Consider the following 13,969-nt stretch of genomic DNA (forward strand, 5'->3'; position numbering starts at 1 on the left):
CTTGAATGGAAACGATTTTTGATTTGGGAGCATGTGATTGACAGAAGCATGCCGATTATCAACCAGATGAGCTTCTCTGAATCAAATTGGTGGATTACATCAAGATTCCCCTGACGGCCCTCAGTGTTTTTCACAAGCACCCCCATTTGATTTTGTGTGTGTGTGTGTGTGTGTGTGTGTTAATTCCAGCATTTCGGAACTGTTCCGCTGCTCTCCAGGTCAGAATATGATGTCTGTCATACAGTGTGTAAATCTTGCTCTTTAGGACCAGCATTGTTTCTTGGTCCATTTCAAAGATAAAGGGATAGATTGCTCTATGCCGTACAGATCTGTTTGGTGTTTCTCTGGATGTCTGTGTCTCCATTGTCTAAAGCAGACATGTCTGATGGATTAATGAATGCCCTACCAATTTTAAACCATAATTCCTCCAACTCTTAAGATTTGCTGATCTGTTTCTCTCCAGCATGAAAACATAGACACAGAGAGAGAGGCCTCCCTCAGACCTAGCAGGGGGTTGTGTCAAGACAAAACTGTTCACTGCGGGTGAGAAGTCGAACGGAGAGATGTGAACATGCTGCGACGGAGGATAAAAGAGCTGAGATCTTCTGCACGTGTCACATGGTGCGCGTGTCTGTGGAATTCTGTCATCATTTACTCTCATGATGTTCCAAGCCTGTATGATAACACAAAATATATGAACACAAATAATATTTAGCAGAATGTCAGATTTTTGTAATTAATAATAATAATAATAATTTGTGCATTATAATTATTCAGAGTTCATTTAATAGTTTCATTAATATTAAAAGAAATATGTTTAATACAAATCAAATGTTAATTATACAGGATTAATGCAGTATTTATTTATTTATTTATTTATTTTATTTTGGGCATTATAAGTATTAATATAGTGATCTTTTTATTAATATTGTAATAAATATGTTTAACATTAACCCTATGTAACTAATATTTTGTTTATGCAGTGTGTGTGTGTGTGTTTGTATATATATATAACAAAACTGTATATATATATATATGTTTGTAATTAAATTATGATGGTCTGCTTTGCCAAAGGCTAGTAGAATATAGTGCATTTAATCATAAATTAGATTATGTATTATTTTATTCTATTAACAGCCAACGTTTACAACAACACTAAGAAATAATAATAATGATAAACATATCTGCATATTTTTTTTTCTTTATGGAACAAAACATTCAGCATTCTGATGTAAAACTTGTGTATTTTACAGATGTACAGATACCGTGTGAGGTTAGAACAACATGAGGGTGAGTAAATTATGACAGAGTTTAAGGGAAGGTTCCTCAGTACGTTGTTAAGGACTCCATTTATTTAATATTTCCCATCTCTCAGCTTTTATGAGATGCCGGGCTGGCCAACTATCCTGTCACTCACTTGAGTATGAAATGAATAGATAAAATCACAACTCTTGTTGTTTCACAGCCGAACACTAAATCCCCCCTCGTCACAGTCACACAGACACGTCGCCGACCCAGGGGAATCGATACCATTGGCTGTAGTTAATGCCATGCTCCCCTGCCACTGGGAGAGAGAGAAAATAAATATCTTTACCCTTTATTGAACTTTCTCTTGTAACACTCCTGTAGAATGAGCTTCTGTGAGGGAAAGAGCAGAGTGCAAATTAAGCCTTTCTCAGTCACCAGGTGCTATGCCTCAGCTTATCAGAAGAAACGCTATCCAGAAAGCCAGTGCCCTTATTTGATTCCCGCTGCCACCCATCATTACTCTCCCGTTCTTCTGAACTGCTCTCACTGCTTAATGCATAGTGTGTGAACTACACTATATAAAATGTAATATATATATATATATATATTGTATTATTATTATCGTTAGAATTTTTGAATCTGCAATTAATGTTCCTCTTCAGGAACTCGAGCTGCGTCGAGCGCTTTTGGGGAACGCCTTTGGCAAGAATAACTCTGAATATCGTGTGCAATCAGTTCAATGGAAGAGCGTGACCTCACGGACGGGGTGACGTAGCAACCAGGAAGCTATAAAGGCACGTGCCACGCAGCTGGCTTCAGCTTCGCGTCTTTCAGCAAGCGCTCTGTGTGTGCATGTTCATAAGTCTGTCTTGTAAGTCTTATTTACTGTTGTCTGTCCAGTACCAGTAGACTAAAATGCCAAAGTCTAAAGCAAAGACGAGACACGTGAAGGGCGAATCCAAATTGCGCTATAAACTGTGTGTTCCTCCATGCCAGTGCTACATCACGGCTGGAGACACACATGATTTATGCGTGGTTTACCTGGGGTCGAAACACGCTGAGTCGGCTCTCGAGGGAGCCGACTGTCCGCATTGTGATCGATTGCCGATGTGGATGCTTCGATCCCGGAGGGCTCTCTTCGAGGAGGGAGCCTTCGCCAGCGTTCCCCGCGGTTCTGGCCCCGCTTCTGCCGAGGCAGAGCGGCTGCTGCACTCTTGGGGTTCGCAGGTGGATCTGGCGGAGGGAATGGAGACGGTCCAGTCCTTATCTCCTTCCTCATCTGCTAGATCCAGCGCCCAAACTCTGGGATCGGAAGCACGCTCGTCGGTTTCTTCCCCCCAGGGAGAGGGGTCGACACTCCACCTCTCTTCATCCGATGAGGTGGATGTGGAGACAGTCGGTAGGGATTCGCCACCCCTTTCGCCCCAGTATGAGGAGCTGCTGGAGGTGGTAACTCGTGCTGTCGAGAAGTTAAAGATAGAATGGCCCCAGAGAAAAAACATGGACAGCAGAGAAGTAAACTTGATTAGAGCGGTGTCTGAGGTGCAGACAGCCACCTCCAGCCTGGAGCCTTCCCTTTTTTCCCGAACTCCACGAGGAAATAGCAAGGTCATGGAAACACCCCTATTCAACCCGTCTCTTCGGCCCCGATTCTCAATATTATGGAAATGTTACGGGGCTCGATGAGTGAGGTTACAGAGCGATGCCCCGGGTCGAACAGACGCTTGCGAGCTAACTGTCACCTGGTTCGGCGTCGTCTCTGAAGGCTCCGGCCTTGCCCACAAAACCGTTAAGAACTACATCAGCATTAATGGGCAAGGGGGCAGCAGGTCAGGCGGGGGCGTGCCTTCACACTATGGCCGTCCTCCAAGCATATCAGGCCGACCTGCTGAGAGATGTAGACGAGGGAGAGGGGATCAAGTCCGACGATATTGCAGAACTTAGACGAACCGCTGATCTCTCCCTCCGCGCCACCAAAGAGACCGCTCGCGCGATTGGGCGGTCTATGGCAGCCTTGGTGGCCACAGAGAGGCATTTATGGCTGAACCTGTCCCAAATAAAAGATCGTGACAGGTTCTGCCTCCTGGACGCCCCGCTCCAAGCCTCGGGCCTGTTCGGAGACACAGTCAATACTGTCGTCGACAGGTTCCAGGAGGCACGCAAGCAGGCGGCGGCGTTCCAGAGTTTCCGCCCTCGTCGCTCTTGTGGGTTATCTGGATGGGAGATACTCACACCACTAGCTGGCTCCTCATACCGCGAGGCTCAAAAACAAAGCGTGAGTCGGGGGCTCCTAGATTAAAATCTGATCTTCGCACTGTTATCGAAGCTAGGAAGTCTTCGACTAAGAGGTCCTGATGCCAGAATTCCAGTGACCTCGAGGGTAGCCCCTACTATTACTCTCAGTAATGTCACTGAAGTTCAAAATGCTCACTGTCAAACAGGTTGTAGCCCAAATCAGATCTGAGGACTGGTTTGTCACAATAGATCTCAAAGACGCATACTTCCACATATTCATCCTTCCACAACACAGGAAGTTTCTGAGGTTCGCTTTCGGGGGCAAAGCTTATCAATATCGAGTACTTCCTTTCGGCCTTGCACTCTCACCCCGCACGTTCACGAAATGTGTAGATGCGGCTCTGGTACCCCTCCGTATGCAGGGCATTCTCATTCTAAATTATATCGACGATTGGTTGATTCTAGCTCAATCAGAGCAGATGGCAGTTCGACATCGAGGTGTCGTTCTTGCCCATATACTTATCTCGCCTCCAGTTCAGAGAACCACCTATCTAGGCGTAGTATGGGATTCGACCACGATGCAGGCACGTATGTCTCCTGCTCGGATCGAGTCGATCCTCACATCAGTCAAGAGAGTAAGAGAAGGCCAGTCACTCACTGTCAAGCAGTTTCAGAAACTGTTAGGGCTCATGGCAGCTGCATCCAACGTGATACCTTTTGGCCTCCTGCACATGAGGCCCCTACAGTGGTGGCTCAAGACCAAGGGGTTTTCCCCGAGGGGAAATCCTTTCCGAACTATTCAGGTCATGTGGCGATGCCTTCGTGCCTTAGACATATGGAAGAAACTTTGGTTCTTGAATCAGGGCCCGGTGTTGGGAGCTCTTGGTCGCCGTGTAACGCTAGCGACAGACATGTCCCTCACCGGTTGGGGTGCAGTCATGTATGGCCACCCTGCCCGCTGTCTGTGGAGCGGTCGCCATCTGACATGGCACATCAATTGTCTAGAAATACTAGCAGTATATTGAACATTGAAATATTTCCTCCCAGACCTGAGAGGCTGTCATGTGTTAGTGCGCACCGACAACACAGCGGTAGTCTCTTATATCAATCACCAGGGGGGTCTGCATTCATCCCCCTTATACAAGCTGGTATACCAGATCCTCCTGTCGTCCCAGGGCAAACTTCTCTCGTTAAGAGCAGTATATATTCCTGGGAGATTGAATGTGGGAGCAGACATGCTGTCGAGACAGGGGCCGAGGTCCGTGGAGTGGATGCTTCACCCCGAGGTGATATTTATATATATTTGGCAAAGCTCAGGTGGACCTCTTCGCAAATCGAGAGACATCGCAATGTCCCCTCTGGTTCTCTCTAGTTCACCCAGCTCCACTGGGACTAGATGCCATGGCACAGACTTGGCCGTGGCTTTGTCTGTACGCTTTTCCACCCATCGCTCTGCTCCCGGGAATTCTGGCGAGAGTACGCCGGGACGGGGTCCGTCTGTTATTAGGAGCCTCGTTCTGGCCGGGCCGAGTATGGTTCGCAGATCTGAACTCTCTCCGCGACGGCTCTCCATGGGAGATTCCGATCAGAACAGATCTACTCTCTCAGGTGCAGGGCAAAATAATTCACCCTCGCCCAGAGTTGTGAAAGCTGTGGGTGTGGCCCCTGAGGGGGCACAACTGTTAGCAGCTGGTCTCTCAACCGAGGTTCTTGAGACCCTACTCCAATCCAGAGCTCCCTCTATGAGGAAACTGTACGCCCTGAAGTGGAAACTCTTCACTTCATGGTGCAGAGATCACCACCTTGACCCTGTTAACTGCCCAGTTGGTACAGTTCTGGAGTTTTTACAAGCTAGGCTCTTTGTGGGGTTAACCCACTCCACCTTAAAGGTGTACGTGGCGGCCATAGCTGCTTACCACGTCCCTTTCAGTGATTAGTAACCGGGTAGACACCCCCTAGTTACACGTTTCCTCCGAGGTGCACTGAGGCTGAGACCTCCAGTACGGTCCCGTATTCCCCCGTGGGACTTGGTTGTGGTGTTAGAGGCTCTCTGCAAAGCTCCATTCGAGCCAATTCAAGACATCTCAGACAGACATCTGACATTTAAGACTGCCCTATTACTGGCTATTACTTCTCTAAAGAGAGTTAGAGATCTTCAGGCCCTCTCTGTGGCCCCTAACTATCTAGATTTTGCCCCTGGTATGGCCAAAGCATTCTTAACCCTCGATCGGGTTATGTTCCTAAAGTTCCCTCTGTCACACCACAACTTGTCATACTGCAGGTCTTCTGTCCTCCTCCCTTTCGGGAGCCAGTCCAGGAAAAGCTAAACTGTATGTGTCCAGTGCGAGCACTGGACGCATACATCCACAGAGCTGCCCTGTGGAGAAAATCTGACCAATTGCTTGTTGCTATGGTCCTCCTAAAAAGGGTTCCCCTGCCTCTAAGCAGACCCTTAGTCGTTGGATAGTCGAGGCTATCAACGTCTCCTATGAGTCCTCTGGTCTTCCCCTTCCTTTGGGAGCCAAGGCTCACTCTACGCGGAGTATGGCTGCCTCTAAGGACTTTCTAGCAGGTGTGTCCCTCTTGGACATCTGCAACGCTGCGGGGTGGTCCACGCTCTCTACATTCGCCAGATTTTACAATCTCGATATGCGAGCTGCTCCTGGCTCTTCTGTCCTCTCGCCTTAGCTGTGCTCTTCGGATACACACTAGGCAGGGGTTTGGTAGTCTGGCAGCGTTGGCACATCGTTCCCCAAAATATATCCCGCCTTTATAGCTTCCTGGTTCACGCTCTTCCATTGAACTGATTGCACACGATATTCAGAGTTGTTCTTGCCAAAGGCTTTCCCCAAAAACGCTCGATGCAGCGTCTCGTTCCCTCGAGGAACTAGGGTTACATATGTAACCTAGGGACGTTTTGTATGCACTTTTATATATATATATTTCAAGTACCCCTAATTATGATGATCCCCTTACAAGACACCCTGTATGATATAAAAGCATCTCTAAATTGTTTTTTGACCCATTAATACTATTCCAGAACATGTGCAATACAACATGTTGTTTCCTAAATGTAATAATTGTACTGAAGTAAAAGCAAATTATTTTTATCCATTTTATTTAATGTACACACATACACAATTTTGGTGTTAGTAGGATAAACACACACACACACACACACACACACACACACACACACATATATATATATATATATATAGAGAGAGAGAGAGAGAGAGAGAGAGATATTTTAAACATGTAAAGATTTTATGATGTTACAAAAATATTTCTATTTCAAATAAATCCTCATAATAATAATAAAAGTGTCCATGAATATGTATCATAGTTTCCACAAAAATATTAAGCAGCACAACTGGTTTCAATATTAATAATAAAAAAGGAGCATGTGAAAATTAAGACTGGAGTAATGGCTGCTATGCTGAAATATAATACATTTTAAAATGTATTAAAATAGAAGACTTGTTATAATATTTGTTATAATAATATTATATTATTGTAATAATATTTCACAATTCTACTTTTTTGCTGCATTTTCTTATCACATCAGTGCAGCCTTGATGAGCCTAAGAGACAGAAGAAAATAAATATTTTCTTATTTTATATTCCAAGTAATTTATTTAGCACACTTAAAACGGATTGTCAAGATGAGGTCATTGTGTTTTAGGATATGCTCTTCTGTGCTTGTATACCGAATACTTTGGGGTAGATCATATGTTCCATCCATTCCATGCTTACAGAACTTTGGTATATCATCCACAGTATGCACAGTGCAAAAATAGTAGAAAATGGTTAGGATTATAGTATGCCATTCTGAACATATTCTCTCGCTCTCTCCCTTCCTCCATCACCGCTGTTTCATAGCCTGTGGCCATATTAATGTCAGGTTCCCTCTGTGCGTGACTAGCTAGTTTATGATTATGTTTGGAACTGGAGGCTATGTGTATATTCGTGGGTGAGTGTATGTGCACTCATGTGTATTTGAGTGAGAGGTGTGTGCCTGTGTCTTTGATTAGAGCAGGACCCTTATTAAACATTGATGGTGTTATTCATTTGGAGGGTGAGGAGGGTACTCAGTCAAAATGGCAGCAGTAATTAAGGCGTTCTGGATATGATGGCTGCATGATGGAGTGTTGAAAGCATAACTGCAGAGCCCAGACGCTGTGGGGGAAATGGCTTGGTTGGGAACCACAGGCTGAGAATAAATGTGCGCGTTTGGTGCTTTATGATGTGTGCGTGTATGTGGTTTGTGCAACTGCCAAATACCTTTTAGAGCAATGCTGATTTATTCTGTTGTGTGTTCTCAGATCCTTAAATGTTGAATGTTTGGATGAATTCATGTTTTTTTTTTTTTTTCGTTTTTTTTTGCATGACACCACAGGAGGAATTTTATGCAATGTTTTAACAACATGGTAAAGCCACTGGTCTCCAGTACATTTCATTGAAATACTCTAACTCTCCTGTGGTCTCTGTCTCTATATCCAAAAACATGATTCCACACAGATTTAAGTGTCTAATATCTAAGAATGGGTCTCTCAATTTATTATTGGATTACTCTTTCTGAGAAAGACTTGGAAGCTGGTAATGTTATTTTGCTTGTCTAGTTGCGTTTGTTGTCATGACTCTGCTATCTTGTGACATTAATTAATGCACTGGTCTAGATCTGCAGTTTTGCACGCCATCCCACAAAGATTCGCACACTCAAGAAATCAACAGCATCGGCCCATTTCAGACACCATTACTGTGAAGTACAACTGCCACAGCAGGTTTTTATGCATAATACCATCGCTCTATTTCGAAGTCAATGTCAATTTAGCTGTAAAAGGTCATAATATTTTATGTATTAGTATTTTATGGCCCTATTATCTGTTCCAATCAATAGGAGATTTGGAAGACTTGCTTGTGATTGCATCTCCTGTTCTCTCTTTCTTTCTCTCTTTTTTGTGTTATGTGCCTCATAAATTGTGTAAAGTAGCTGTGAGGGAGTGTGGTAGAGAGAAGATGGATGTTGCCACACTTTCCCGCTCTATTCTCTCAGCTCTCCAATCTCTGAGATTGAGAAGTGAAAAATGGAAGGGTTGTAAAAGGGGCATAACTCTGTCTCCCCCCACGAGATGAGCTGCTGTCTGCCTGACCTGCTGCTGTCCACCCTGATCTGTGCCGCACTGCAGTTCTTGCTCTGGTGCCTCAGAGCATTTCTCCCACATGTGGTTTGCTGGTGTACGTTTGGCTATTTTCTTTAGCTGATACTAAAGTGAATATTAAAACAACATTCGTCACTCATTGAACTCACTGAACTTCTTGTTTTGTTTTGTTTTTCTGATAATGTGATGCCCCCAATGTATATATATATATATATATATATATATTGTAGCAGAAATGAGTCGAACCAGACAAATCAAAGAGTCTATCAGAGCTGTGTGCATTGAAACGAGAACTCCTCAGGAAGTCATAAATGAGTTCTAGTGCCACAAGAACCAAGCAAGATAACCAACCAACCAACTTGTTCACACAACAGCTTTCAACATTAACACCAATAGAACAATTATTAACAATTTTAATTCGAAGAAGAGATTGTCAAATTTATTGTTCGTGATTGAAATGCAACACTGGACATCACATGTAAACCCAGGAGATCAAGTTAAATACTTGCATTGACTTCCCACATCGAGCAGAACCAGACTGAAATTCCTAAGGGGGAAGGGCTTTAAACCTTTGTCTTCACAGAAAAGTCCCTTTGCCAGAGAATGGCAAAGAAACTGCTTTTTGTACATTATATATGGACCAGAATGAACTCAAAAAGACTTATAAATGAATCATTCCATTGCTTAACTCCATATTCATTTATGTGTAACCCACACATTTGACTATCATGTATAATCACTTATTGTGTATGTCTTTTGATAACTATAGGATACATAGTCATGTCTAGTATTGATATAATCAAATTTTCTTGCTTTATATTGTCCTGACAATCATTTATTTGTAAAATATATCATAATTGTGTTATAGGAATCATGTACAAAATTAGATCCTGCGAGGCAGGAACCACATGCTTGGTAAGATAAACAAATGATTTATGATCCCCCGAGCCAAGACCATATCTGATTGGTCAAGGCAACATTTGAGGGGTGGCCCACAAGGAAGTTTAAATACTTTGGACACCATGAAATTTTGCTTTTAGTCTGCTTTTAGTCCCTTGCTGCTGCTATTAGCCATGTCTGTTTCTAGTCTCTAGCTATGCTTCTGCTAGCTTGTAGCTTCTAGCCATGCGGTTTAGTCATCACTGTTTGAGCGCGGTTCCTGCGTGCTTCGGCCTGCCTGCTGCTACTATGCCACGATGAGAAGGAACACAACCGAGTCTCGTCAAACTTTATTTCTTTTCTTTTTCCGTTTGAGAGTTTCGTGTTCTGAGTTAAGTTTTGTAACGTCGAGTCTCCGAAGCCTGACCTCGGATGCCCGTTCAACTTCGACCAGCGCACACGACTCTACACTTTCAGCCAACGCCCAACAACCACGGGCTTCCCAAGACGTCACTTCACTATTGAACTTCCAGCCAATCAGCGACACTGGGATACCCCTTTCAACGGGAGTCCCTTTCACAGAAAACGAAGGCAACGTATCCCCCAGATATTTGTTGTGCTGGTGTATCTAATATAATTTTAGTCACATTGAGGAATTCAATGCAAGGGCTAATTACGTGATTGATGGTTGTTCATGTCTATGCAATTTAACATATTGCTGTAAACTTGGAATTCCATATTTACATTCTCTTAAACTCATCTTTTCCTAACTTTCGATCTTCCTGCAACTTGTGTGAATGTGTGAGTGCGTGCGTTTATAAGTTAGATTAGTTTATATGTCTTAGATTTATCTAATAAAGCCTTATTCATATTGAAAAGAGAAGTATCTTGTGTTTTGTGCTTACAAGTTAATGTCTTAAACTGCCGATCTTGTTACTGTGCAAAATTGATAGTGTTTTCACTATAGTTTGGATATTAGTATCCAGCGCAGATTTGATGTTAAATGGCTCGTTCACTGAACCGCAGGCGCGTCTCCGTGAACAGCCGTGAAACAGTGATTCTGTTCAAATTCCCTTTAAAATCTTAAATGATTCCCTTTGAGCTAAATTGACCTGTTTCCATTACAATATATATATATATATATATAAATAAAAAAAGCAAAAAGTAGACTATCCACCACAAGTGAAACAGTTATTCATAGAAATGTTAGTGTGAACACCAGTGCAGATCTGCAGTAAAAAAAAAGGCCTCTGCAGTTTTTTTGTTGTTGTTGTTATTGTTGTTGTTGTGTTGTTGTTGTTGTTTTTTCTTATTGAAGCATTGCAAGTATTTATTAGTGTGCACTTCAATGCAGAATTTTAAGAAAATATGAAACTTGTTCTTAGAAGTGAATCTGTTTTATTTTAGGTATCAGTTTTCTTTTCTTGAAATGGAGCTTATATGTTTATTGTTGAAGCATGTTAACTGTTCATATTTTAATCAATTGACAACATATATTTAACAAAGTGTTTAATGCATAGACGTTATATAAATATCTGTAAATGCAAATTGTTATATGGCTTTGTCATGGCAGAAGAAAAAAAAATGAGCAGAAATGTGTGTTTGTTTGCATCTAAAAGCATGCTTCACAGTTACACCTCCAGGACTGCAGCAACAGCGGCAACATTAGGCCTGCTTGAGTCACACAAATCTTTATTGTTCCTGAATGAACAACAGATGAAAAAGGCTGTTTATGACAGCGCATGATGGAGAGAGGTCGGCCATTGTTTTTTGTGTGTGGGTGTGTGTTATTAATCCACAGTGGGACCTTTTTTGTTGTGTGTCCCTGAGTGTGTGTTTTTCTGTACAGACGTTTGGTATGTTTTGAGACATCACTGTCATGGGTTCAGCGTCCCCTGTACGAGAGCTGGATTGTGCGTGTGGCCGCCAGGTCACATCGCCCTGGCCCGTTCCCACAGCATCATCCCTCTGGAATGCCTGGCACTCGCGCTGTCTGCCTAACAAGCTTTTAAAAGAAAGACATGTTAATTTGTTTTGTCTTAATCTAATCCCTCTACTGTCTCATTCATCTTCTGTTCTCCAGTTTCTCTCTCTCACACTCTCCTTGCTCTCTCTCTCTCAGTTAATCTGATTGGTCAGGAACATGAAAAAAAGGAAATTGAATTTTGTTGTTTGCGTCTAAAGGGAGAATGAGGGAATTTTGTTGAATGGTCAGCCTAGACTTGTTTTTTTTATGAAAATACTACGTGTTCTCTTGTGAAAACAAGTCTGTTTTCTTCTGGGAGAGATTTCACTTGATCTTTCACTATGTCAAGCACTGTAAGCACATATTTACACCTAGATGGGGTGCTTATATATAATTTTTTTTTTTTCGTCCTCTCTCAATATGAACGTGAAAACATTTGATGTTTAAAATGAATCTGTGTTGAGGGAGATTTTGGATCAAACCGTGTTATTTTAGAAGTATTTATGTACTATTACGGAATTTCATTTTAGTTTTAGTTAATGTTTTAGTAATTTTGTTACGTATTTTCAACATTTGTTTTAGTCATTTTAGTATTTCAACTTATTTATTTAAGGGTAACACTTTACAATAAGGTTTCATTTGTTAATATTAGCCAAAGGGATAGTTCATCCAATTATTATTATTATTTATTTATTAATTTCATTTACTCGCCCTCATCTTCCTGCAGTTGTTTTAATTGTTACTTTTTTTCTTTTTAATTTAAGTTAACAGTAACAAAAGTGGGGCCAATGATATATGGCAGTGGGTGGGGCTACTCACAGACATCGAAAACAAAAACTGTTTATCACTGTTTTATTATGGCGTGCCTATAGTTAACACATTAAGTAAACAGTTAAGTGTTTGCTTTTCTATGCTCTACAATGTGCTTCTTCTGTTTTATAGTGTCATAGTAATTGTTTCATCCCATTTAGGTTATCAAAAAAAATTCTTTATTGAGCATACATTCCTTTAACTTATTGTGTTGCCCTTTTCCCCTCACATTTTAATCTTTTTCCTTTTATTTTCAGTTGCTGTTCAAAGACAGTTGGCTTTGTGCCCCAGAGGTTGAGGGCCTGAAAAAATGAATGATGTCTGATGTGTGAAGTTTACGATAGGATCCTCACCCACAGCATCTGATCTTAGCATTTACCCCTCGCTGAGATGGTGGAAATGGCTGTTCAGCTCTGTGTGTTGACAATGGGAAGTAACAGTTGTAGAAAGGTTGTGTTTGTGTTACCTGTGCGTTGAGAGATTGATTTTGGCGTTTCTATGTTAGAGGCTGTGAGATGACAGACAGGACTTTATCTCCCAAGTCACACTTTCACAGTTCTGTGCCACAACACAATATATCACACACAAAGCTTATATTCTATGTTATTTAAACTTTATTAATTCTTGTTATTGTTAGGGACAATTGATTTTGAACCTACAACCTTTTGGCTACCAGATCTTTAGCCACTATGACACAGCACCACATTTCTTCATTAATTTAATGTTTGAGCTAAGTAGATTGTGTGGTTTTGCACTAGCATGGACGGTATCCAGCAGATGAGGAGGGAGTATCTCCAGGCTCGTAGAGAGGAAGAAGCTCCATCCTCCGAGGAACTGGAGGCCAGAAGGAGAGGACCAGAATACGACCCGCGTAGAGTAAGACATCAAACCCACACGACACCCAATAAAACACACTCTCACCATCACATAGGTTCCAAAATTAATGATCCCCAACTGTCAATGCAAGTCAGATTTGACTTTAAAGTAAATTGACAGTGGCTGGTAACTGGTTTAAGTTGAGTTTGGAGTCTTGGAGATTTTTTGGTTTTTGAAAGAAGTGTCTTAAGCTCACCAAGGCTGAATTTATTTGATCAAAAAATACTGTAAATAACAGTAATAAGTAAACAGTAATTTGAATGAACTGTATTATGTTGGAATGTATGTCACATGTTCCTTCAGAAATAATTGTAATGATCATTCTAATCATCAGTGTTGTGGGTACTTTGTAACGCGTTATAGTACTCTAATTACTTTTTTCCTGAAATGTGTAACTTAACGCGTTAGTTTCGTGCGTAAGTAATCAGTAACTTCGTTATTTTTTTTAAAAAGTAATCCCTTATTTTAAGGAAAGGAAAATCCCGACTGCAGCCTGCTTTTTGTCAGACAGTAGGCCTAGGTCTACTGTGCCACCTGCGGATGTATCAGCGGAGCCGAAGCTCTGTGATCGTAAAGTCAATGGCTTTGAAACGTCTGTGCCCTGCGCCTGACCCTGTGTGTGTGTGTTTTTTTTTTTTTTTTCGAACTCCCGGCAAGATGGCAGAGAGGACAGCATTTGGTTTATGGAAGTACGCACATTATTTTCAATTTGTCAACGAAAAAGAAAAGAACATAACGGTAAAATGCACACTCTGCGAGTGACACTTTAATAATAATTAGTTCGGCTATTAAG

At 41.9% G+C, this 13,969-nt stretch overlaps 1 protein-coding gene across 1 annotated transcript in view; it reads left to right on the plus strand.

The window, feature by feature from the left end:
• LOC113095467 (partitioning defective 3 homolog B-like) overlaps positions 1-13,969 on the plus strand; it is an 84,359-nt gene that overhangs the window by 15,335 nt on the left and 55,055 nt on the right. The window contains exon 3 of the mRNA XM_026261005.1: positions 13,059-13,176. Coding sequence (XP_026116790.1) covers positions 13,059-13,176 — 118 coding nt within the window. The remainder of the gene's footprint in view (positions 1-13,058; positions 13,177-13,969) is intronic.

This window comes from Carassius auratus, unplaced genomic scaffold (assembly GCF_003368295.1).
Source record: "Carassius auratus strain Wakin unplaced genomic scaffold, ASM336829v1 scaf_tig00215734, whole genome shotgun sequence".
NCBI lineage: Eukaryota > Metazoa > Chordata > Actinopteri > Cypriniformes > Cyprinidae > Carassius > Carassius auratus.